This window comes from Chiloscyllium plagiosum, unplaced genomic scaffold (genome assembly GCF_037043375.1).
Source record: "Chiloscyllium plagiosum isolate Xiang-an unplaced genomic scaffold, Cpla_swu_hap1 HiC_scaffold_24, whole genome shotgun sequence".
NCBI classification, from domain to species: domain Eukaryota; kingdom Metazoa; phylum Chordata; class Chondrichthyes; order Orectolobiformes; family Hemiscylliidae; genus Chiloscyllium; species Chiloscyllium plagiosum.
In genome coordinates, this window is record NW_028270162.1 from 19,282,183 (window position 1) to 19,305,665 (window position 23,483).

Consider the following 23,483-nt stretch of genomic DNA (forward strand, 5'->3'; position numbering starts at 1 on the left):
GCTTTCATTTCTATTTTCTTTTATGAATTATTCACTATGCTTTACCTCCTATTCCATGTCTCCTTACATTAATCATGTTAAAAATCTCACAACACCAGGTTTAGTCCAATAGGTTTATTTGGAAGCACTAGCTTCTGACTCGAGTGGGATACAGACAGACTCTGACCTCACACTTCTAATGCATTTTCTGAGATGAGATGTCATCTTGTTATAAAACCTTAAATTATCTCGAGATGATGAGGAGAGGGGTTTGGGATTTACATATTAATGAACTGCAACCCATTCTAAAAGATGAAAGACTTAACAATCCAGGTTTGTTCGATATATCACTGAATGACACTAATCTTTTGCTGTAAATTCTGTGTCTTAAGATCTTATTACTCCACAACCATCCGATGAAGGAGCACCGCTCCAAAAGCTAGTGCTTCCAAATAAACCTGTTGGACTATAACATGGTGTTGGGTGAGTTTTAAACTTTGTCCACCCCCGTCCAACACCAGCATCATACATTAGCCATGAATAACTAATATGAAAAAAGTTTTTGTAATTTTAAAAAAATGTACAACTGCATGTCCTTTGTTCATAATACCGGTGAAAACCACCACATTAAACAATCTCCAATTCCTGATCTGGATTATTGCTAACAAATTATACTTTAAGGGAGTAATCTCAGAATCATTTCAACTAATTTCTCTTCCTGTGACTCAAGTTTATTTCTTTAGTTAGTTTTGTAATAATGAAATTGTTAGCCTCTTTCCAAATCTGAAGAATGTCTCCCAAATATAGTACAAGAAATATCAGCTAAAGCTTCACGAATAGCTTCTTTAAGATTTATGCATGCAGCGTGCCTGCATAGTAGTTTAGGGGTGGTTATCCTTTTATAATCAATTATGTTATTTGCATTATGCAGCCCTTTCTGAATCAAAATCCTTAGATGGAACACTCAGACACAGACAAATGAGAGTCCAATGTCAAATAGGACTCCAAATTTATGTGCACGTTATTACACAGAATGACTATGAACTTCTGTGTGAGGAGGAGAAATGGTCAGTGGTAGTACTATTGTAAATGCTAGTGATACAGAAGTATAAAATAGACACAATGGTCTGTGAAGAGAATGATTCTGCAGAGATAAGTTCAATAAGCAGAATTTTATTACTTTGCTAACCTTTAAATATGCAGCCCTGCTTATTCATAGGTATCCAATTCTGTTCAACATACAACAGAATTTTCAGGACACTTCATAACCTTAAATATCAGCTTGAAAAATTTGGTGTCATTAAATATGGGGCTACTTACAGAGTGAACACAATTTACAGATGTACATCAGATAAAACAATAGAATGTGTATCCAAGAAAAAGGTAAGAGATTGCAATGCGTGTAAAATAATTCTGCAGTATCTCTGAAATTATTGCAGGAATAAAAAAAATTAGATTCCCCTAGCTGTATCACTTTTTAAATTGAATATGTTAGTGTCCATAAGACATAGGAGCAGAATTAGGCCATTTACCCATTGAGTCTGCTCTACTATTCAATCATGGCTGATGAGTTTCTCAACCCCATTCTACCCTTTCTCCCCATAATCCTTAACGATCAAGAACCTATCTCAATCTTTAGTATACTCAATGACCTGACCTCTACAGCTTTCTGTGGCAATGAATTCCATAGATTCACCACTCTCTGGCTGAAGAAGTTTCTCTTTATCTCCATTCTAAAAGGTCTTCCCTTTAGTCTAAGGCTATGCCCTCAGGTCCTAGTCTTTCCTGTCAATTGAAACATCTTTCCGACATCCACTCTGTCCAGGCCATTCAGTATTCTGTAAGTTTCAATTAGATTCCCCCCTCATCCTTCCAAACTCCATTACGTTTAGACCCGGAGTCCTCAAATGTTCCTCATTCATTAAATCTTTCATTCCTGGGACCATTCTCATGAACCTCCTCTGGACATGCTCCTAGGCCAATACATCCTTTCTGAGATATGGGGCCCAAAACCGCACACAATGCTCAAAACATGGTCTGACCAGAGCCTCAAAAGTACATCCCTGTTTTTATATTAAAGTCCTCAAAATAAATGCCAACATTGAATTACAATGTGTCCTATGATTACCTGCCTCTTGAAGTAAGATATCAAATGAAAATAATACTCAATGGGCCTAATTCCACACAAGAATAGTTAATGGCTTATATTTCCATTGAAAATTTACTGAATTTTACATTAAGCTGTGATAACTGTTACTTTTGATTGTCATAATCTGGGGTAGAGATGTGGAGTGAGAAAATACTATTTTCTAGTTTTATGTAATAAATGATTGCTTAATCATTCAAGCAAGAAGAAAAATCCCCTCCAATCTGTAATTACACCACCAATTCAATCAGCAGGTAGCTGACAAAATTAATCTACCATTCCAGTCATCAGAATGTCAGTCTGGCTCTTCCCTAGTTTTGACACAGTATTGGTCTCTTCAAAATGTCTGGATAATTTTTACATTTATTGATTGCGCCTTGCTAATGAATTAATTTCAGTTCCATTTTGATAGAATGTTAGAATTTTTAAGTCATACCTGAAATTTATTTTTCATGTGGAGTGGATGTCTTATTTGTGGATGCATTTACAAATGATAAATGACAATCTCTGGCTCAATTCCAGCTTTCTGCTGCATTAGTTGGTCTCAAAATTGATGTTGGGATTCTAAAATTAGACTTTGCCAAGGAGAATTCATTACATTAGGAATGGCTAAATAATAATTAAGTTAATATATAAAATAAGGTTTTTCTCTTGACTTTTGCACGTTTTAAAATGTCCTTTAGGAAATGTCATGTTGTTGAGTCTTTCCATCCATCTGGTGCAACACTTTCTCTTTTTTAAGACCCAGTAACAACATAAGCAGCCAGGAATACCAAACATAACACATGTTTAGGGAGACTCAAGGCTGAAAGTGCTCCTGTATAATCCCTAGACTTGCATATCTATTTCCAACCTCAGACATGATAAGCTGGGTACCAAACAAGCATCTCTCCATTGGATTCCTTTGATAAGAGAGCATGGTCGTGACCTGAAAAGAGAAGTGAAGGGAAGAAATACAAAACCTCTCACATTAAAAAAGGGCAAAATACAACACAAACAAGAATAAATTCATTATCCTGTCCAGATAATTTAGTGGATGTGCTGCAAAATCAATGGCAGTAGTGGGAATACAGCAATAAGCCAATATCTTTTATTGATGAATTGCAAGTTATGTTGAATCAATTGCTGTCAATTGTTAATGCAATTAAACAGAAATGTGCTCAGCTACCAGATTTTAGTAAATGCAAGAACTGGACTTCAATACTCTTGGGTTAAAGGACACAGGAAAACATTCACGTAAGCCACAAAATGATACATCACAAAAAGATCACTCATAGTGCAACCATTCCAGTTGGAAAGTGCAAATGGTGATATTAGATGCAGAGTATCAATTGTGGTTGTAATGGGATCGAACAATGAAAATAGTCGCTGATATACTCATGTAAAGTAACGCACCAGAAGTCAAAAAGCTGCACTGATATACATGTACAGAATTTTTGCTGTGTGTTGAAGAGCAGAATGAGGTGGGAAAACGCAGGGGAAAAAACATGACTTTCTTACCCTCTTGCAATGAAAACAGAAATCAGTGCAAATGCATTTGCCTGTATTAACATTTTAAATAGAAATACAGGTTCACCTTTCAACATGTTTTGCCCTCCCTGGAGGGGAAACAAAACTAAAAGTTGACATTGCAAGGTCAAAATAAATAGCTGTCTTGTGACTACTGAATGTTGAAGAATTGAGATAGAGGTCATGAGAATGTTTTAAATTATTGACCAAACTGCCTTGAGGACTGTGCTGGAAGTTGAATTTTCTCTATTAATATAAAAGATGAACACAAGATTGACGTAACTGGTTACTCACATGCCTTGTTAAATTAATAAATTATAGAAATTTAAGAAATTTCAAAGATTGGTGAAGGTGCAGTGAAGCAGTTAAAAATTAAGGTATTAATACATAGGAAGGCAAAATAGTATTCCCTTTCAGAAACAAATATATATCAAAGCTTAACTCACCAAATCCAGAATACACTGTAATGAACTATAAAATTCAGCTTGTTAAAATCCTAACTGAAAACAAGTCCACATTTCTACACAATCCTTCATTTCACTAATATTTGAGCCTATTTATGTGCATGTTGTACACAAAAAGTCACAGGTATAGCTTTTTATGACTCAAAGAGTCTTACTCAACTGCAAAGTCAAGTTGGAAATAGCTTTGAATGGAATAATGTGCAATCAATCATACAGCTCAAATATGAAGCAAGATAAATGAATTTTTTTTGTTCACTCACAGCAAATGGGTGTCTCTGGTGAAGCCAGCATTTATTGTCCATCTTTAACCACATTGCTGTAGGTCTGAAGTCACTTGTAGGCCTGACCAGGTAAGATGGCAAATTTCCTTCCCGAAAGAACATCAGGGAACCAGTTGGGTTTTTCCAACAATTGACACTGGCTTTGTGGTCATTATTAGACTCCAGATTCTTTTTTGAATTCAAATTCCATTATCTGTAATGGCAGGATTTGAACCAAAATCCCCAGATCATTAGCGAAGTTTCTGAATTAATAAGTCGAGCGATAATACTAGGCCGTTGCCTTATGAATGGCAGATTTAGAGAGTGTTTCTCATTAAATTGTTTGAGCTGCACCATTTGAGTTATCAGAAGTTTTATTGTGCTAACTAAACAAGTGGGAAATGTTCCTGCAACAGTTATATGTTCCCTATCACAAAGTGCCACATTTGTAAAGCTTACAGCATCCAAGCCAAAAGCATTGATACTCTGTTAGCAAGGTTTCTTAACTGCTCCCTTAATTTGCAAAGAAAATAAATGTACGGGGGGGGGGGGGGGGGAGTAGTGTAAAGTCTAATTAATTTAACTGCCATTACAAAGTTGTAATAGATGAAAGAGATGAGCCTTTTCAATGGCTCTTCTGCAGTTAAGTTAGTTTATTTGATTAAGGAAGTTTAAAAAATATGCATGTCTCAATGACAAGTGTGTAGTCCTGTGCAGTTAAGGATAATAGAATCAAATGATTTCTGTGTTATATAGACCATTATATAAAGTTTCTGAAATGATTTGATAATTCATTTGAGATTTGGAGACTTTTTAAAAAAATATATAAATAACTTCTGAAGAATTCTGCTCACATGGTGCCTTTGTAAGCATTTGCCTCAAATACTGAGCACACATTAACACAAATAGTAAAATCAAGACACACAGAACCACAGAATGTTCCAGTCAAACTGGTGCAATGCTAGTCCAACCTCATGACTCTACACAAAATTGGATCCTAATCTTTGCTCAGCCAGGAAAAAAAAACCACAGGCGCTTACTTTCAGGGGAGAGAAGATTCAGAAGGCAAACTTCCCTGGTTCTAGTTGATTGCACAGTAACACTGAGTTCAGGTGGAATAAAAGAGCTAAAAACAGTATATATAGAAAATACAAACTCAGTTTAAAAAGAAACCTATGAGCTAACTTGAATTATACCTGTTAAAAAAAGATATTCTTGCAATTATGTCCACAATTTAGTATTCACACACCATCATTTAAAACGAAGAATCATTTGAAACCCAAATTTTAGATTTTAAAAGCAACAGCTGGTTTTATGATAAAACATTTCTTGGGCCAGGAAAATGTTAACAATAGAGAATAATGCACATAACCAGGCCTTTCAACTCCGTAGCAAAATTTACGGTCACAAACATTCTGGCTGTTCCAGAATTACAAATAGAGTTTATAGCTAATGACAATATCCTGTTGTTCAATGTCAGGTCAAGTTCACCAGAACATACAGCTTGTCGTGTGCATTATATAGTGGCTCAACATATTGTATAAATCTCATTTATAAGCAATCAAGAGATCTGTCAGCTCTAAAGTATGAAATCAACTCTACCATAAATGCAATTTCACTTCCAATATCATGCAATATGTAGTGCTGTGAGGAACTATATAACTTGTTAATGCAAAGCATGACAAGTTTTACTTTGATGAGCCAAAATCTGGATTAAAAAAACAAAAACCACAATTTTTTTATTGCATTTATATCACTACATCAATACTATTTAACTTGTAATTGTTTGGTCAAGCTGACAAAGTTCACATTTGTGCAGGTTGACTGGGCAGTAAAGGTACCTAGTCTGTCTCAGTAATGGGAGGTTATCCCAAATTCAGTTATGAATCCACAATAAACCAGATATTTCTATTCAATACTATTAAGGCCTGAGAGATATTCTATAATGAATTTAAATGAAACAAAATTCAAGCTCTTCTTGTTAGCAGCAGAAAGGGATTATTTGGACTGGATCTCGATCATGAACTTAAAGGACTGTGCGCCAAATGAGAATGCCATTAAATCATAGTAAGATACAGCGCAGAATGAAAGCCATTCAGCCCACATGCATCACAGATGTTGGAAGGAGCTGGCCAATTTGGTCCATTCCTTTGCTTTTCAGAAAGTCCTGCAACATTTTCCATTCCCTTTTGAAAGTTATTTTTGAATATGATCCTTTTAGAATTGTATTCCAGATGAGAGATCCAGAAATGTCTCTCTCCACTCACCTCTGGTTCTTTTCACAATTATCTGCAGCACTCGTCCTCTATTAATTGACCATTTTGTCACTGGAAAGTTCTCCTTATTTATTTTCACAAGACTTCATAAATCTGAACACAATGAAATCCTTTGACCTTCTCTGCTAATGAAAACAACCCCAGTTTCTCTAGCCTCTATGCTCCAATTTAATGGCCATGGCTTTAAACAGGCGTATTTATATAAATATGAATCAGAATGTTTCTGATACATACCACCCTCATCGATCCACAAGTGTTATTGGCACACTCAATTATTCAACTCCTTTCCCTTTCTAAAAGAAGTGTCAGTTGACACTTGGAAACAGAAGCTCTTTAGCCGTGTGTCAAATAAGGGGATTTCCACACAAGTCCACACTGTGATTGTTGGCAGGTATTTATTTCTGAGTGCGCCAAAGATATATTAAAGTTCAGTCTCAATCAATACCCACATAATTTTCTTAGATGGATCAGCAGCTTCAGACTAGGAATGAATTTTTATTTTCTCATTCCTACCAGAGCTATTAAAGGGAATTGTAATGCCACTCAAATGAGATGAGTAAATTCAGCAAAGATCAATTAGCAAATTGTTCACCATTTTGGTCTGTATAGTTTTAAAAAAAAAACATATTACATGCTCAACCAGTAGGGGAGCCAGGATACTGTTTGGAGTGTATCTGAGTACAGGTTATTTTACTTAAAGTTATTTTTGACAAATTAATGTTGCTGCAACAGTGTAGAGAGCCTTCAACAGTGTGTGTGGATGTTAACAAAATACAAATACCACCAAGGAATTAGTGCAATAAAAATGCAAACCTTACTGTTGTTTCGTATTTTAGTATGCCTCATGGAATTTAGGCTCTTCTGTCAAAGTATACTCTCTGAATGAGAACTGTTTTAATACATTAAGTTTTCTTTTCCTCAGTCTTGTCTTCAGCAGCTGTGAAGACAATGGAAAGGATGCTCTTGTACATTAGATGCTAACACACCTTCTTTTCCTTGTTTGACAAAGAAGCATTGAATACACAGAGAAATGAGAGAGACAACATTAATGCCTCACAGCATTGATTCCACTGTCTGGAAATCTCACCCCACAGTCTGCTCTGCGACTGTATACTGCAATGAGCATTGAATCAAGACCAATCAGTAACAAGGTGTGGGGCAGCAGCTCTCACACAATTGAAATAAAACAAAATTTGATAGAAAAGCAAGCACATAAAAAGCAAAAAAAATTCCCCAAATTAAGCTTATTGGAATAGGGTCAGAAAGAAAATTGCAAATAAGGGAATAGATTTGAGGAGCCAGATCTATAAAGGAGAACAGTTTGTGAAAGAGTTCTGCTTATACAACACAATTTTATACAAATTAAAAAAAATTAAAATGTTGAATAAATTATGATGGAACACGTGGTACTTATCATATACATTCTGTACACCCATATGTGTTGTATAAGCTGCAGTCAAAATGTCAGTACCTACACAGGTACTATGTTTGCAATTGAACATAGTCTAATGTTTCATTTGACTTTTCAGCATTTAGTAGCGATGGTGCTGGGTGCAACATGCACAAAACTACACAACAGAAACACCCAACAGAATCTAAAAATATTGCTGCCAAGTCTGAGAGAAGGCCTCTGACTCTGAATTTATGTACATAATTTATTAACCTTTTTTGTTCTAAAAACCTTTTACTTTAAACTCTTTCGTTGCAAAGTCCTTCATGCTTTCTGGTAAATGTTCTGCATCAGCTGATGTATCTGATGGGGTCCTAGGAACACACTGTATTTGTAACGGGATTTTACGGCATAGCCGTGCAGTTCTTCACTGGTCTGTTACCCCTTTTCTTCCTCTGCCTCAAACAGTTAAAATTTCAGGCTTTTAACCGTGTCCAATCTCTTTCTCAGTAGCTCTCCAATCTCCTGTAGAGAACGTTGGTAGCTGCTTTGAATTTTACTTCGCACCGTCCGGGAAAACTTCTGCTCATTCTGAAATCAACAACAAAAATAATTTTTTTTCAGTTTCAAGCAATGATAAAATAAGTTTTTTTATTACTCATCTACTGAATACGGGTGTCACTGGCTAGGTCAGCACTGCCCAGAGCGGAGTTGAGTCCAATCAGGTGGCTATGGGTCTACAGTCACATGTACTTGACCTTCATAAAAAGGACATTAGTAAGCTAGATGGGACTTTCATACAAATGGCAAATGTTTATGGTCATTAACAGACTCTTAATTCCAGATTTTTATTGAATTCTAATTCCACCATCTGCAATGGCTGGATTTGAACCCAGGCCCCCAAACATTACCTAAACAATCTCGTGAAAATAGCACCAAGTCATCTTCCCTGGTCCAAGTGACTCCAAAACATTCCAGAAACTGCATATACATCAAACTATGTAAACAATGTCGCTCAAATTGCCTATTTTGTAATTGTTTATCTTCCTTTGGTAATTAATACAAGTGTTTGGGACTTGAACACTTTTATTCTGTGCACTTAGTGTCAATATTAATCACCAGCAACATTGTGCAAAAAAAAAATCACACGATACTTCAACCTCAGCAGTGCTGATTGGCTTCAATCCCCATGTGCGATCTTTTACCTGGTTGATTACTGTTTACCTCTCAAGTGAGAATGCTAATTAGAATGAAGCCTGACTCAATTGCAGCACTCACCTGAACCAGAAGTTTGTAGGATTCAAATCCCATTCCAGAACTTGAACATATTATCATTTTAATGTGGTAAAGAGAAAATGCTGCATTGTCAAAAGAGTTGTGTCATCACAACTTGAATTCCCCTTGTTGTGCATTAAGCAGTGTGACTATAAAGGAAGAGTCAGTTCTGAGGAAAACAACTTTAATAGCTAAAATGCAGTCAAGCAAATTTCAGGAAAAATACCTATGACACCAACAGGTTTTTAAAAGTATTTTGAAGATTTTACAGCAGAACCAAACAGCCACTACATAGAGTGCTTAAGCATATTTTGGAGACATGCACATAACTTAAATTTAAAGATCCAAGTGCCTCCTTGTGCTGGTGCAGGGAGAACCAAATCACTTAAAAGTTATTTTCTCCTTTAGGACTACTCTTTGTCTTACTTCACTTATCACTGAATATCATTTAGTGTGAAAACTGTTACACAGAATAAACAAAATACTGTTTAACTCTCCAGTTAATATTCCACCCACAATAGTTTTATTCTTTTCCTAAAGAGAGAGGCTTTAAGTACAAGTTTTAACGTGTACAACAGGTAGAACTGACTAGTTTCTCGAGTGTCTGCTGGTTTGCTGCTGTACACTAATGTTAAATCAAGTCAAAGCAATTCCATTACAATTCTCACCAGTGATTAACATAACTATCACCATTTTGTACAAAATGGTCACTTCAGACAACATTTGAATAAACAAAATCTACAACAGTACCACTAAACGTTCTCATTTTGTTTTGCTTATGTGGCTGACTGATACTCATTCAGCATTCTTCAGTGGATAGACCAACTGTTGTTTCTTCCTCAGGCAGCTGAGGAAATTTGGCATGACGGTGAATACCCTTGCCAACTTTTATAGGTGCGCCATCGAGCGCATTTTGTCTGGATGTATCATTACCTGGTACGGCAATTGTACCATTTAAGATCGGAGACAGTTACAGAGAGTGGTGATCTCAGCCCAGACAATCACAAATGCCAACCTCTCACATATAGAATCTACCAGGCCCGCTGTCAAGGAAAGGCCACCAACATTCTCAAAGACCCATCCCACCCTGGCAATGTTTTTCTACAACCTCTACCATCAGGGAAAAAGTACAGAAGCCTGAACACACGCACCAGCAGATTTCGAAACAGTTTCTACCCTACTGTTAGAATACTAAACGGACTCCCAAACTCTTAGCATTCGCCTGTACCTGTGTTTTTGTTTTTGTCGCTGTTTACCTATTATTTACTATCTATGCTACTTAACTATGTGATTTGCCTGCATTGCTCGCACGACAAAGCTTTTCACTGCCTCAGTACACGTGACAATAAATTCAATTCAGTTCAACTGCACAAGTAGTTTCCATTTGCCAGAGATTAAACATATTATCCCTTCCAGGGTACTCTTCAAATACACTAACTTCCAAAAATCCAAAGCCTAACAAGAGTTAAGGCTGAAGCACTTCCAAATATTAAAAACACACAGCTGCCCAAAATAATGCAGTTCACCAACATATAATATCAGCAATTTCTCTGGTTATTTAATTAAAACAAACCTATTCTTAAAACAGGGCCAACTGTGACAAACTGAGAAGAATCCCAGTTCCCCAGTGAACATGGTTACCATTTCAAATCCATCAATAATCCTGAAGCCTCAACAGTGCAGAACTGCAGATCTGCATTATAAAAATGCTCCGTTTGCCAGAGTTTCAGGTGAAGCTGTTAAGCCACCTTGATTCAGTAAGGCTGTGGTTATCAGTAGGATAATGACTCAGTACCAGACAACTGGCATTGCCTCAGGCAGCAAGCGCAAGGGATTTTACAGTCTTGCAGATGTACATAAAATCTCATTTGTTGTTCCACACTTTCCAGGCAAATTTGTCTCAATGTAAATTGCAGAACTAGCTCTGACTTACAAGATAATTACCCACATTATTAAGAATGAAAACACTTGCAGAATTGCCACAAAAGCACATTATTCAACCTCAATGACAATCATTCCTGATTTACCTTCCAGAACATAGGACTTCAGTGTCAGGTTAATGCATTACCTCACTTTGGCCTCTTCAACCATTGATTGATCAAACTGCGCTTACATAGAACATGGAAAAGTAAGTCATAGGAATAGACCCTTCAGCCAACCAGGTCTGTATGTACATCATTCCATTCTTATCCATCTCGACTTGAACAACTGACAGGAGAAAAAATTCTCATTGCTACCATTTTGCTTGTGAAAAATGCACAGGTGAAAGGTGGTTTCATGACTGCACCAAGGTAGCTAAGACTGCCTTGGTTTGCAAAGATGTTAAATTGAGATGGAAATGTGTTGCTGGAGAAGCGCAGCAGGTCAGGCAGCATCTAGGGAACAGGAGAATCGACGTTTCGGGCATTAGCCCTTCTTCAGGAATCCTGAAGAAGGGCTAATGCCCGAAACGTCGATTCTCCTGTTCCCTAGATGCTGCCTGACCTGCTGCGCCTCTCCAGCAACACATTTCCATCTCTGATCTCCAGCATCTGCAGACCTCATTTTCTCTTCAAAGATGTTAAATTGCCCTGTGCAGGAACTAGCGACAGTCCCAGAAAAGAAGCACTTAATTCTCAATCTACTCCATTCTATGCCACCAACCTTTGTCTAAAATTTGTTCATGGGATGTGGCATTGCTGGCTTGGTCAGTATGCACTGACCATGAGAAAGTGATGGTGACTGCCCTCACCACCACAGTCCTTGCAACGTGAATACACCCTTAGCAAGGAAGGGAGGTGTAGGATTCTGACCCAGCAACAGTGAAAGAAAGACAGTAGGATCTGCAGCTTGGCAGGCAACTTGAAGTTAATGATGTTCCCATGAACCTCCTGCCCTCTTCCTTTTGAGGCGGTCAACGTTTAGAAGGTTATTATTGAAACTTCCTTGCTGAGATATTGCAGTGCATTTTGTAGATGATGCATACTGTCACCAATGTGTGTCAGTTGACTAGTGTTGAAGATAGTGGATGGGGTGCCAACCAAGTGAGCCACTTGGTTCTGAATAGTGTCAAGCTTCTTGACTGCTGTTGAACAGACCCAACCAGACAGATAGAGTATTCCATCCCAATCTTGGCTTGCGTTTTGTACATGGTGGACAGGAATTAGGGAGAGAGTGATGAGTCACTTCTCTAGAATTCCCAGCCTCTGATCTGCTTTTGTCGTCACATTGATATGACTGGTCCAGTTCAATTTCTCGTTAATGGGTAGTGTCCAGTTCAATCTCCATTAAAGGTAACCTCCAGAATTTTGTTACTTGGGAGATTCAGAGATATCAGATATTTTTCTGGAGCTGGCCATTGCCTGACACATGTGACATTGACATTACTTGTTACTTACCTGCCCAAACCTGGATGTTGTCCAGTCTAAGTGTATGAGTGGAATGGGTATCTGAGGAGTGACAAATGGTGCTAACCACAGTACAATCATCAGCAAATATGCATATTTCTGATTTATAATGGACAGAAGATGGTTGAACTTAAGACACCACTCTGAGGAACTCTCGCAGTGATGCTCTGGGCCTGAGATGATGAACATCTAACAACAAAAGGAAGGAATTTTTCCTTTGTGCTGGAAATAGCTCCAACCAGTGCAGCTTTTCCCCCAATTCCCAATGGTACAACATTTACTAGGTTACCTTGAGTCCACATCAGTAAAGTGCTACCTCGATATCAAGGGCAGTCATTCTTACCTCATGTAAAGGAACTTGTATAAGTCATTAAAATCTCTGCATCAGCATCTATAGCAGTAGGTGCATCAATTTCTGCCATTTAAATTTGCACTTGACTAAATGACTCTAATGCAATTTCACAATCTAAAATTCAATGGAGCAACACAGATCATCAAATGAGAAAAGGAACTAAACTGCCAAAATCCTTCTTTTGAACATGAAATCAAAAAGGAAGTAAAACAATTACAGGAAACTAGAAGCAAAATTCTGTGGCCCCACTGGAAACATTGGCATAGTTTCCCCAAGAGAAGCTACCTCCGCTGCTAGCATTGTTTCCCTTGGATGTAAGTTTGCTTGCTGAGCTGGAAAGTTCATTTCCAGACATTTCGTCAGCCTACTAGGTAACATTTTCAGTGGGCCTCCGGGCAAAGCACTGTTGATGATTCCTGCTTTCTGTTTAGATGTTTGGGTTTCTTTGGGTTGGTGATGTAATTTCCTGTGGTGATGTCATTTCCCATTCCTTTTATCAGGGCGTAGAGATGGGGCCGAACTCGATGTGTTTGTTGATAAGAGTTCCGGTTGGAATGTCATGCTTCTAGGAATCCTAGGACAAGCCAAACAGACACGCACAATTCCCAGAAGCATGGCATTCCAACTGGAACTCTATCAACAAACACTGAGTTAGACCTCATTTACCACCCCCTGAAAAAACAGGAAATGACATCACTGCAGGAAATTACATCACCAAAGATACCCAAGCATATAAACAGAAAGCAGGAATTAACAACAGTGCTTCGCTCGGAGGCCCACTGAAGAAGTTACCTAGTATGGTGACAAAATGTCTGGAAATGAACCTTCCAGCTCAGTGAGCAAACCTACATCCAGAACCTCAACCTGAGCTACAAATCTTCTCAAAACTCACCATTGTTTCCCTTGTTCATCTCTTCCCAAATATCTGTGAAAAGCGTCTGGAAGAAAAGAACAGCATTTCCATTTGTCTGCTCCTGCACCTCAGCCACTGCTGGTGCCAATATTCTCAAAACATTCTCAAGTGGCCCCAAGTGTAAACAAGGGCAGTTCTTTATTATTTGCAAAGGAATGGTGAATAATACAGTAAACACAAAACTCATGAAAGTATCTGAAAATAAATGTCCAATAGGAAATTCCTGGTCAGACTTTATATAATTCTGTACCTCAATAGCTGAAGGACTTTCCAGTGTTAATTCTTCGAGTTTCAGTGCAGTGAGTGTTGACTCCAATTCTTTAAGATGGTTAACCACTTCAGACAGGAAATTCTGCAATCTACCCACATAGTCTTGGAAGCTGCTGAAAACAACGGGCTGTGGGAATACATTAATGCATTGTCAGTAAACAAATTCTGCAGTATTACAGGAATGAACTTTGACAACTGAACAGTAATAACCAATTTTTGAATCAAGGATTTCATTCCTTTGATCCAAATTTGAAACAAGATGGCTGTCAGTTCTTACGAAACACACACATTCTCTCCAACACCCAAAAGACCACTTGTGGGGTGTTAGGCTGTCTCTGCCTGTAGATAAAACCACAAATGGATCTACTCAATGAATTTTTAGTCAGGTTCTGTGATGTTATGCAGAGACAAAATTTTAATTTTGTATTTCTCTTTCCACATCTACAATGTGGACTAGACTGGGCGTGATTCTACAAATGACAGCATCACGACAGACATTGATAAACTCTACCCAAGTGTGGGCAAGTACTTTAGGAATTAACATGCAGGTTTAACATTCAACAAGAAAGACTCAACGAGGATTGGTTTCAAGCTGGCTGACGAGTGGAATGCAAAATTGGCACATGGGACTGTGCAGTGCAACAGTGGAGTATTTTTAAAAGTGAACTGGTTAAATGTGTACTATAAATATCTTTCATTTTAAAAAATTATAGTAGTTTCAGGAAGTGCTAAATAAATAAAGATTGGGAAAAATTGGATTGTTCTTTCAAAAAGATAGTACAGATCGTGGTGGCTGAATACTCCAGCAGAGATGGAAGACAGCCTAATGCAGGGTTCCAGTGAAACTCAATGTAAGCTTATAGAACAGCTCATCTTTCAATCGGGTACCTTATAGCCTTCTGAATGACCAGCGAGTTATTTTTTCCGATTATAACCTCTGCCACCCCTGACACTATGCCTTCTTCTCATCTCCTTCATTTTTGCATGTTATGGTTTATCTCTTACTGTCCTTTTCGGACTGCAGCACATTTACTCTAATCCCACATTTTGTTTCTTGGTTTTAATTGTGTTCCATCACCAGTCCTTGTGTTATTTCATGTATCCTTTATTCCACCCAATCAGGGACTAAGGTTTTTACCTCCCTATACCTTGCTGTAAACCTGTTACATTTATAACTTACTCCATTTTTGTTGAAGGTAATCAACCTGGAATGTTAATTGTGTTTCTCTCTTCACACATACAGCTAGAACCAGAGTATTTCCAGTGTTCTCTGCTTTTGATTCAGTTTTCCAACATCTGCTGTAGTCTGCTTTTGAAATAGTCACAAAAAAAGGGAGCAAAGCACAGGAAATGAAGTAGGAAGAGGAGCGAGTTTCAGACAGTAATGTACATAGAAAATATATATCAAAAAGGATATGAAAACAAGTGATGCAGTAAATTTTACTGATTTTTAAAATGTGAATCAGTTAGAGAATGCTGACTTTTATCCAAATCAAATGGGCTCCCTTTTATTCTTCTGACTCTTCTTCTGCACTTGGTGTCCTGGACTTTTTCCACCATGATCTGTGGGAATAACGTAGCCTGCCAGAATCTACTGGTGATCCTACCCTCCATCAGTGCGAAAGCCTCCGAAGCAGTTCATATTAATTTAATCACCACTGTTCGAGAGAATACAACCTTGGAACAAATTGTGGCAACACAACTATATTTTACACAAGATGTTTGCTAAAATACAACTACGAGCAATTTTGACAGGATATTGTCTTGCTGCCATCTACTGGACACAGCAATTTTGTGATGGATACAGGAATTACCAGGAGCAAATCAAAATGCTCCCTTCCATCCTCAATTGGAGTAGTTATTAAGTACTGTTATTAATTACTTTTTTTTTGAGATTCTGCTGAGATTCCAAAGGCATTTTTAAGTGTCTCCAAGGGCATCACTTCTTTTGTAAGACAAAATGGGCACATCAAGTGCAAGCATGATTCTGCCAAAACTATGTAATGAGTAAATCTCTTATTTACTCAGTTCACGATTCTTTTAACTTCACCTTAAGTAGGTATAATGCTAGGTTTGCCTCCTGAGTAGGTTACCCCTTAAATTCCCAAATTTGGGGAATGAGAATTTGTAGTCACAAGCTCCAAGGAAGCATCGGCTGCTTTGGAACTCACAATTTAGTGTTAGCATCAACATCTAAATTAACATTTAAATCCTTGTACATTTAAAAAAAAAAGGTGTAGCATAACTGGATTTTGTGCCAAAAACAGTGAAAAGATAGGTTCTTAAAAAATAGCTTTGCCACCCTCCTCTGGTGTTGCAGCTCCCTACCTCCTTCTAATGATTCCACACATCGGGTCATGTAGATTTTCAAGTATTGAAATGCTGTCATAGTGAAATAAAGCTTGAGAAACACTGCCTTCAGTTAATCAACAACACTCATCAGAGTTAACCAAATGCTGGTCCTTTGCCTTCTTTTTGTCATATCACTAAGTTCTGTTGTTCGTACGGACTTGGATATAAATTGGCTGCTACATTTCTTACATTACAACAATGACTGCACTACAAAGGCAGTTCACGTCTAAATGTCAAAAGCTATATTAATGTAATTTTTGTTTGTTGTTCACTCACATATGCTCATCTAAATAAAGCACCAATTGCAAAATTGACCGATAAGAACTATTTGTTGAAAACAGATTTTGAATTCATTCATGGGATCTGGGTATTGTTGCCTGGACCAGCATTTATTGCCCATCCATAGTTTACTTTCAGGTAGTGCTGATCTGCCAACTTGTAATGCTGCAGTCCATTTGGACAAGATTTTGATTCAGCAACATTGCAGGAAAGGCAATATATCTTTAAATGAAGATGTGAGTGTGTCTTAGAGGGAGTCTTGCATGTTTACAGTACTGTTACCGTGTATCTGCTGCCCTTGTCATGGCTTGCAAGGTGCTGTGTAAACAGCCTTTGTGAAGTTCTGCAGTTCATCTTGTAGATGGTAAACTCTACCACTACAATGGTGGAATGTTTGCCCATGTGTTGTCAATCGAGCAGACTACTTTGATCTGGATGTTGAGGGTTCTTGTAGGACACTGTTAGTGTCCCCTACCTCTGAGCCATGAGGCCTGTCCCACCAGTTCCAGAGGTGCGTAACATTACCACTGAACATGGTAATTACAAAATGTTTTTGAATGTTGCTGGAGCAGTACTCATCCTGGCAAGCGGAGAGAATTCCATCATATTCCTGATCTGCGCATTGTCAATGATGGATGGGCTTTGGGTAGTCAGGTGGTGAGATACTTGCATGATTCCTCGGCTTTGATCTGCTCTTGTAGCCACAGTACTCATATGGTTAGTCCAGTTCAATTGCTGGTCAATGGTACCTTCCAGGATGTTGATAGTGGGGGATTAAGTTATGCTGATGCTCTTTAATGTTAAGGGTGATAGTTACATTCTCTGTTATTGCCAGGCATTTGTGTGGCACAGGTATTACTTGCCACTTTTCAGCCCAAATGTGGATGTCTGTCCAGTTTTAACTGCTTATGGATATATACAATTTCAGCATCTGAGGAATCACGAATGGTACTGATCATCATCATCATTGGACATCCCCAGTTCAGACCTAATGGAGGAAGGAAGGTCATAAATATAGGTGAGAATAGTTGGGCCTCAGGCATTAAGTCAAAGAACCCAAGCAGGCCCAGATTCAGGTCCAGAGGTGTGTAATCACATCTCTGAACAGATTGATTAGACAATATCCAAACTGAGGAACTCCTTCAATGATGTCCTGGACAAGAGATGATGGACTTCCAAAACCATTGTAACTTTTGCTCTCCAATTCTCATTCATTCCAAATTTGCCAGAGCTCTTTGTTGCAACTCTTGTCAAATGTGGCCTTCTTGCCAAGAGGAATCACTCTCCCTTCTCTTCTGGAATTCAGTTCTTTTATCCATATTTAAACCAAAGCTATAAGAAGGTCAGGAGCTGAGTGGCCCTGGCAGAATCCAAACTGAACTTTACAGAGCAGGTTATTGCTAGCAAGTGCTGCCTGACAGCATTGTTCATCACTCCTTTCATCAATTTACTGATAATCAAGAGTTAAGTTAGAGGGCACTAACTGGCCATGTTGGATTTGTCCTGCTTACAGGGTATACAGAGGCAATTTTCTATTGCTAATAAATGCCAGTGCTGTTTGTGTACTGGAACAGCTTGACTAGGAGTGTGGCAAGTTCTGGAACACATATCTTCAGTATTATTGGTGGAATGTTGTCAGCACCCAAAGTGTTTACAGTATCCAATGCCTTCAACGGTTTCTTAATATTATGGGAGTGAATTGAATTGGCTAAAGACTAACATCTGAATGCTGGGGATATTTGCAGGAAGCAGAGATTGATCATTCACTTAGCATTTCTGACTAAAGATTGTTGCAAATGCTTCAGCCACACCTTTTATACTGATGTATTGGGCACCCTCCACCATTGAGTATTTGTTGAGCCTCCTCCTCCAAGAAGTTGTTTAATTGTCCACCACCATTCGTAACTAGTTGTGGCAGAACTGCAGTGTTTAGATTTGATCCTTTGGTTGTTAAATCCCTTCTTTCTGTGTATCACTCGCTGTTTACTTGTCAGGAAGTCCTGCACTCTAGCCTCACCTGGTTGACACCCCAGTTTTGGTCTGCATGGTGCGGCTCTTGGGTTGCACTGCTGCACTCTTTATTGAATCAGCATTCATCTCCAGTCTTGATGGCAATGGTAGAGCAGGAGATACGCTGGTCCGTGAGATTACAGATTGTTTGAGTGCAATTGTTCTGTTGCTGGTGGCCTACAGTATCACATGGGTGCCCAGTCTTCAGTTGTTAGGTCTGTTTGAATTCTATCCCATTTAGTACAGCACTAATATCACATGACAAGATGGATGGCATTCTCAAGATGAAGACAGGACTTCATCTCCACGAGATCTGTGTAGTGGTCAGTCCTACTGATACTGTCATGCACAGATGCATCAGCAGCAGACAGTTTGGTGAGAATGAGATCAAATAGATTTTTCCCCTCATCACATTTAACAGACACAATCTAGAAGCTATATTCTTCCGAACTCAACCAGCCCCATCTATAGCAGTCACTCTGATGACAGACATCAAAATCCTCAACCCATAGTATATAGTGTGACTTTGCCATCCTTTGTACTTTCTCCAAGTAGTATTCAACAGGGAGCAATATTAGTTTATCAGCTGAGGTGGGGATAGTACACAGTAATCAGGAGATTTTCTTGTCCATGTTTGACTTGATGCCATGAGACTTTATGGGGTCTGAAGTTCCTGTTGAGGACCCTAGAGTTGTTTCCACAAGACTATATAACACTGTACTCACCCTTCTGCCAGATATGCTGGGTCTGATCTGCTATTGGACAGGACATACCCAGAGCTGGTGTTACAGAGTCAGAGAATCAGATAGCATGAAAATAAACTCTTTGGTCCAACCAGACCATGCCGAACATACCATGCCAAACTAAACTAGTCCCACCTGCCTGCTCCTGGCCCAGTTCACACACTTATCCAAATTTCTTTTAAACATTGTAATTATATCCACATTCACCACTTTCTCAGGAAATTCTTTCTACACACAAACCATCCTTTGTGCAAACAATTTGCGCCTCAAATCTCTCTCCACTCACCTTAAAAATATGCCCCCCAGTCTTGAAATCCCTCATTCTCGGGAAAAGACAACTCCATTAACTCTATCTATACCACTCATTATTTTATAAATTTCTATCTCAATCTCCTACACTCCACTGAAAAAAAAAAGGCCCAATCTATCCAGCCTTCCTTTATAACTCAAACCTTCCATACCTGACAACATCCTGGTAAATCTCTTCTGAATACTCTCCAGCTTAACAATATTCTTCCTATAACACTGCAATCAGAACTGGACTCTGTACTTCAGAAGAGTCCTGTACAACCTCAACATGACTTCTCATGTTGTCTGGAACATGGAGAGTACGCGACGATTCCCTGAGTATGACTGTCAAGCTGTTGTTTATCTAGTCTGAGAGGGTTCTCCCAATGGTGGGACGAGCCCCAGACATTGCAAAGGAAGACGTTGCAAGGTCAACTGCTAAGTTTGCCATTGTAGTTTCTGGTGCATAGGTTGACGCTAGGCAATCTTCTCAGTTTCTTTTTTTTAAAAACAAAAACAGTTCAATATAACCGAGTGGCTTTCGAGGCAACTTCAGAGGGGCAGTTAAGATTCAAAGATCGGAGTCACATGTAAGTTAGACCACATAAAGGATGCCAGATTTCCTTCCCCAAAAGGGACTGATTGAACCAGATAGGTTGTTTTTACGACAATCGACGGTAGTTTTATAGTAATTATTAGACTTTTAATTCCAGATTTTATTGAATCCAAATTCTACTCTCTGCTGTTGTGGCATTCAAAGACAGGTCCCAACAACAATTCCTGGATTTTTGGATTACAAGTCCAGTGACAATACCATTATACCATCAACTCCCGTCACTTAAAATAAATAGGGCAACAAAGCCAAAGAGAAAAGCTTTGTCTCTGCATACTGAAGCAAAAATAAACACATCCATAAGTTAGATGGTTGCATTAAGGATCCTGAAATTAGACCAATGCTGATCTTTGGATAGAGCACTTTAATTGAACATTCAAAGTAGTTTAATGGATTACAGGTCATTCTGCTACAACGCGGCAGTTGCTTTCCTCAGCAACCTTGCGCCATGAAAAACTGCTATAGAAAATCGCGCTGTAGAATACTGTTATAGAAAATTGCTATACCTGTTCAATAGATTATCCAAACAGCATTCACAATTCATGCTGATGAAACGTGAGTTATACTACAACAACCTGTACATAACTGGAAAAGAACAAATGACTGTGTTCTATTTCCTACATTATCTCCACTGAAGACACTTAGACTTGCTGGAGCATAATTCCATGGACACTAGATACTCACCCATGCCTTGCTCAAGTGACCATTCTCAAGTTGTAGTGCTGGTGGACTATTTCACCAAGACAAATTAAAGCCAGTGCAAAGCTGTACATACTCATGCACTTCCAGAATAGGTCAACAGATAGTGATTAGGAGCTAGGAACAAGACAAATTTCCTTTCCCAGTCCTGAGTAGGGAGACCTTTGGTGGTGCATTTACTACTACAACAGGCAGTATCAGAAAATGCAACAAATTCCAGAATTAGCTGAAAACCTTCCAACATGGTACACATTGAATGAATTTACTGGTCAAAGAAAGAAACATTTAGATGGTCACAAGTTTTTCCTTAGATCTCTATAATTTCTCTAACTTCTTACCATTACGACATTGATTTCCTTTTTCTTCTTCTTTTTCCTTTGTAAACTGGATTTTAGTGGCCGGAGTACATTACCACAGTAATAAGATACCCACAGGATGATGCAGGTGGTCTGAGATAGTAAGAACAGGCCTAAAATTAGTTAATTTAATTTGTTTCTTGCTAGGCACACAAGTGCTTTAAACTGAGCTGTTCTGTGTAGAACAGCGGGAACCACATTTCACAATAGAACAGGTGAAAAATGCCATTCACAACTAAATCCTAATAAAAGCACAGTTTATTTGTTAATGCAATACAAGTGCATCAGAAAGTCGAGAACCTCTCATAACAAAGAAACTGAAGATGAACACAATAGTAAGTTCAGAGAATGATGAGCTTCATTTAGCTACCTCTCCTGAACTCATTCCCAAGGGCTATTTCTAACGCCAAGCGGAGTGTTTATTTATAATTTGTAAGGTTAGCATTGGCATTTGTCTGGGTGCACGGAGTCTACACATTCTACCAACGAGTGAAATTTGGATTGTACAACAGAAGGTGGCATAGACAGTCAGACTAACAGTAAACCCAAATAGTTTTCATTTAAACTGTAACCATACTTCTGCAGTGCACAAAACCTGGCAGTTTTATTATTGCTAAAACAAATTCAGCCACATCAAGTCAACGCAAAAGTGTTTTTTTTAAAAAAATGAAACAATAAATGGCAAGTAGGTTTGTGACTGCTTACCTCAACTAAAAAGACAAAGTTTTCTAAGAGTTCCGGTTTTGTTGTACATTCTGTTTGCTTTGTTTCCAGTAAGTTTCCTTTACATTTATTGAATAACTCTGAAGAGGGAAAAGCAGACAAGTGATGTCCTTCGCGTGAAAACTCTTAGTCCTACTGTTTTTATAGGTGTTCAGAAAACAATTGTAAAGATTCCCAAAGATTGCAGACACATTTCTCATTTTGACTTGCCTCGTTTAGATCTAGGCAATGAAAGAGTTTTCTTTTATCCCTTCAAAATACTGAATTGTCTCCTTGCTTCCTGAAAGTGCTGATTTGTTTAAGGGCAAAGGTTTATTCTACAGGTGCAAGCAGCTAAAGTACTCAAGTTGAGGAGTCACTGCTGGAAACTTTCCAACTCACTTGACAGCAAGAGGATAACCATCAAGAATCCAGACTGATTTTTCTCTTCCTCAACTCAGAGAAACTTGAGAAACATTATAGTGCTTTTGTTGCCCTGGAGGTGACACTCCAGAAACTGATAATAGTTAAAATATTTTAGAAGCAGATTTGTTGGACAACAGTCAGATTTTCAACAAAGGGTGTCTAGTTCAAACTCAATTGATTGCAAAAAAAATTATGATAAAAGGGATCAGCTTCCAGCATACCAACTAATGAGTGAGTACCAACAATAATGGCATACCAACAGACGCAGACGCACTGCCTCATCTGGAAGAAATAAAAAATATATATTTCTCTGTACTTTCATGGGATGTAGGGTTGTTGGTAAGGGCATCTGTTGCCCATCCTTAACTGCCCCGAACCAAAGTGGCTTGTGCCATTTCAGAAGGCAGTCAAGAGTTAATAATCTTACTGCGGATTGAGAACCATTTGTTGGCCAGACCAGGCACGGACAGCAGATTGCCTTCCCTAAAAAGGACATCAGTAAACCAGATGGTATTTTCACAACTACTGGCAGTTTATGACACCATTACTGAGACTAGCTTCAAATTCCAGATTTAACACTTTGAATTCCACCATTTCTGGTGGTGGGATTTGAGCCTATAGCCCTTTGTTATTTTAGGTTTAACTCTAGGTTACTGGATTACTCGGCGAGTGACATTTCCACTGCACAAATGCCTCATGTTGAGGAATGTCAAACTGAACTTTAGTGCTGTTCTCAGTAGCACCAAAAGAATGATGATGGTGATGGGTGTTTTTCATTGATGCCGTCCACATGAT

At 38.4% G+C, this 23,483-nt stretch overlaps 1 protein-coding gene across 3 annotated transcripts in view; it reads right to left on the reverse strand.

The window, feature by feature from the left end:
- Nucleotides 1-3,193: 3,193 nt before the first annotated feature.
- naa25 (N-alpha-acetyltransferase 25, NatB auxiliary subunit) overlaps nucleotides 3,194-23,483 on the reverse strand; it is a 98,454-nt gene continuing 78,164 nt past the window's right edge. For all 3 annotated transcript variants that reach the window (XM_043715557.2, XM_043715554.2, XM_087999960.1), the window contains 4 exons: nucleotides 22,266-22,363; nucleotides 21,543-21,653; nucleotides 14,201-14,347; nucleotides 3,194-8,615 (listed from right to left, as the gene is read on the reverse strand). In XM_043715557.2, coding sequence (XP_043571492.1) covers nucleotides 8,493-8,615; nucleotides 14,201-14,347; nucleotides 21,543-21,653; nucleotides 22,266-22,363 — 479 coding nt within the window. In that variant the 3' untranslated portion in view covers nucleotides 3,194-8,492. The remainder of the gene's footprint in view (nucleotides 8,616-14,200; nucleotides 14,348-21,542; nucleotides 21,654-22,265; nucleotides 22,364-23,483) is intronic.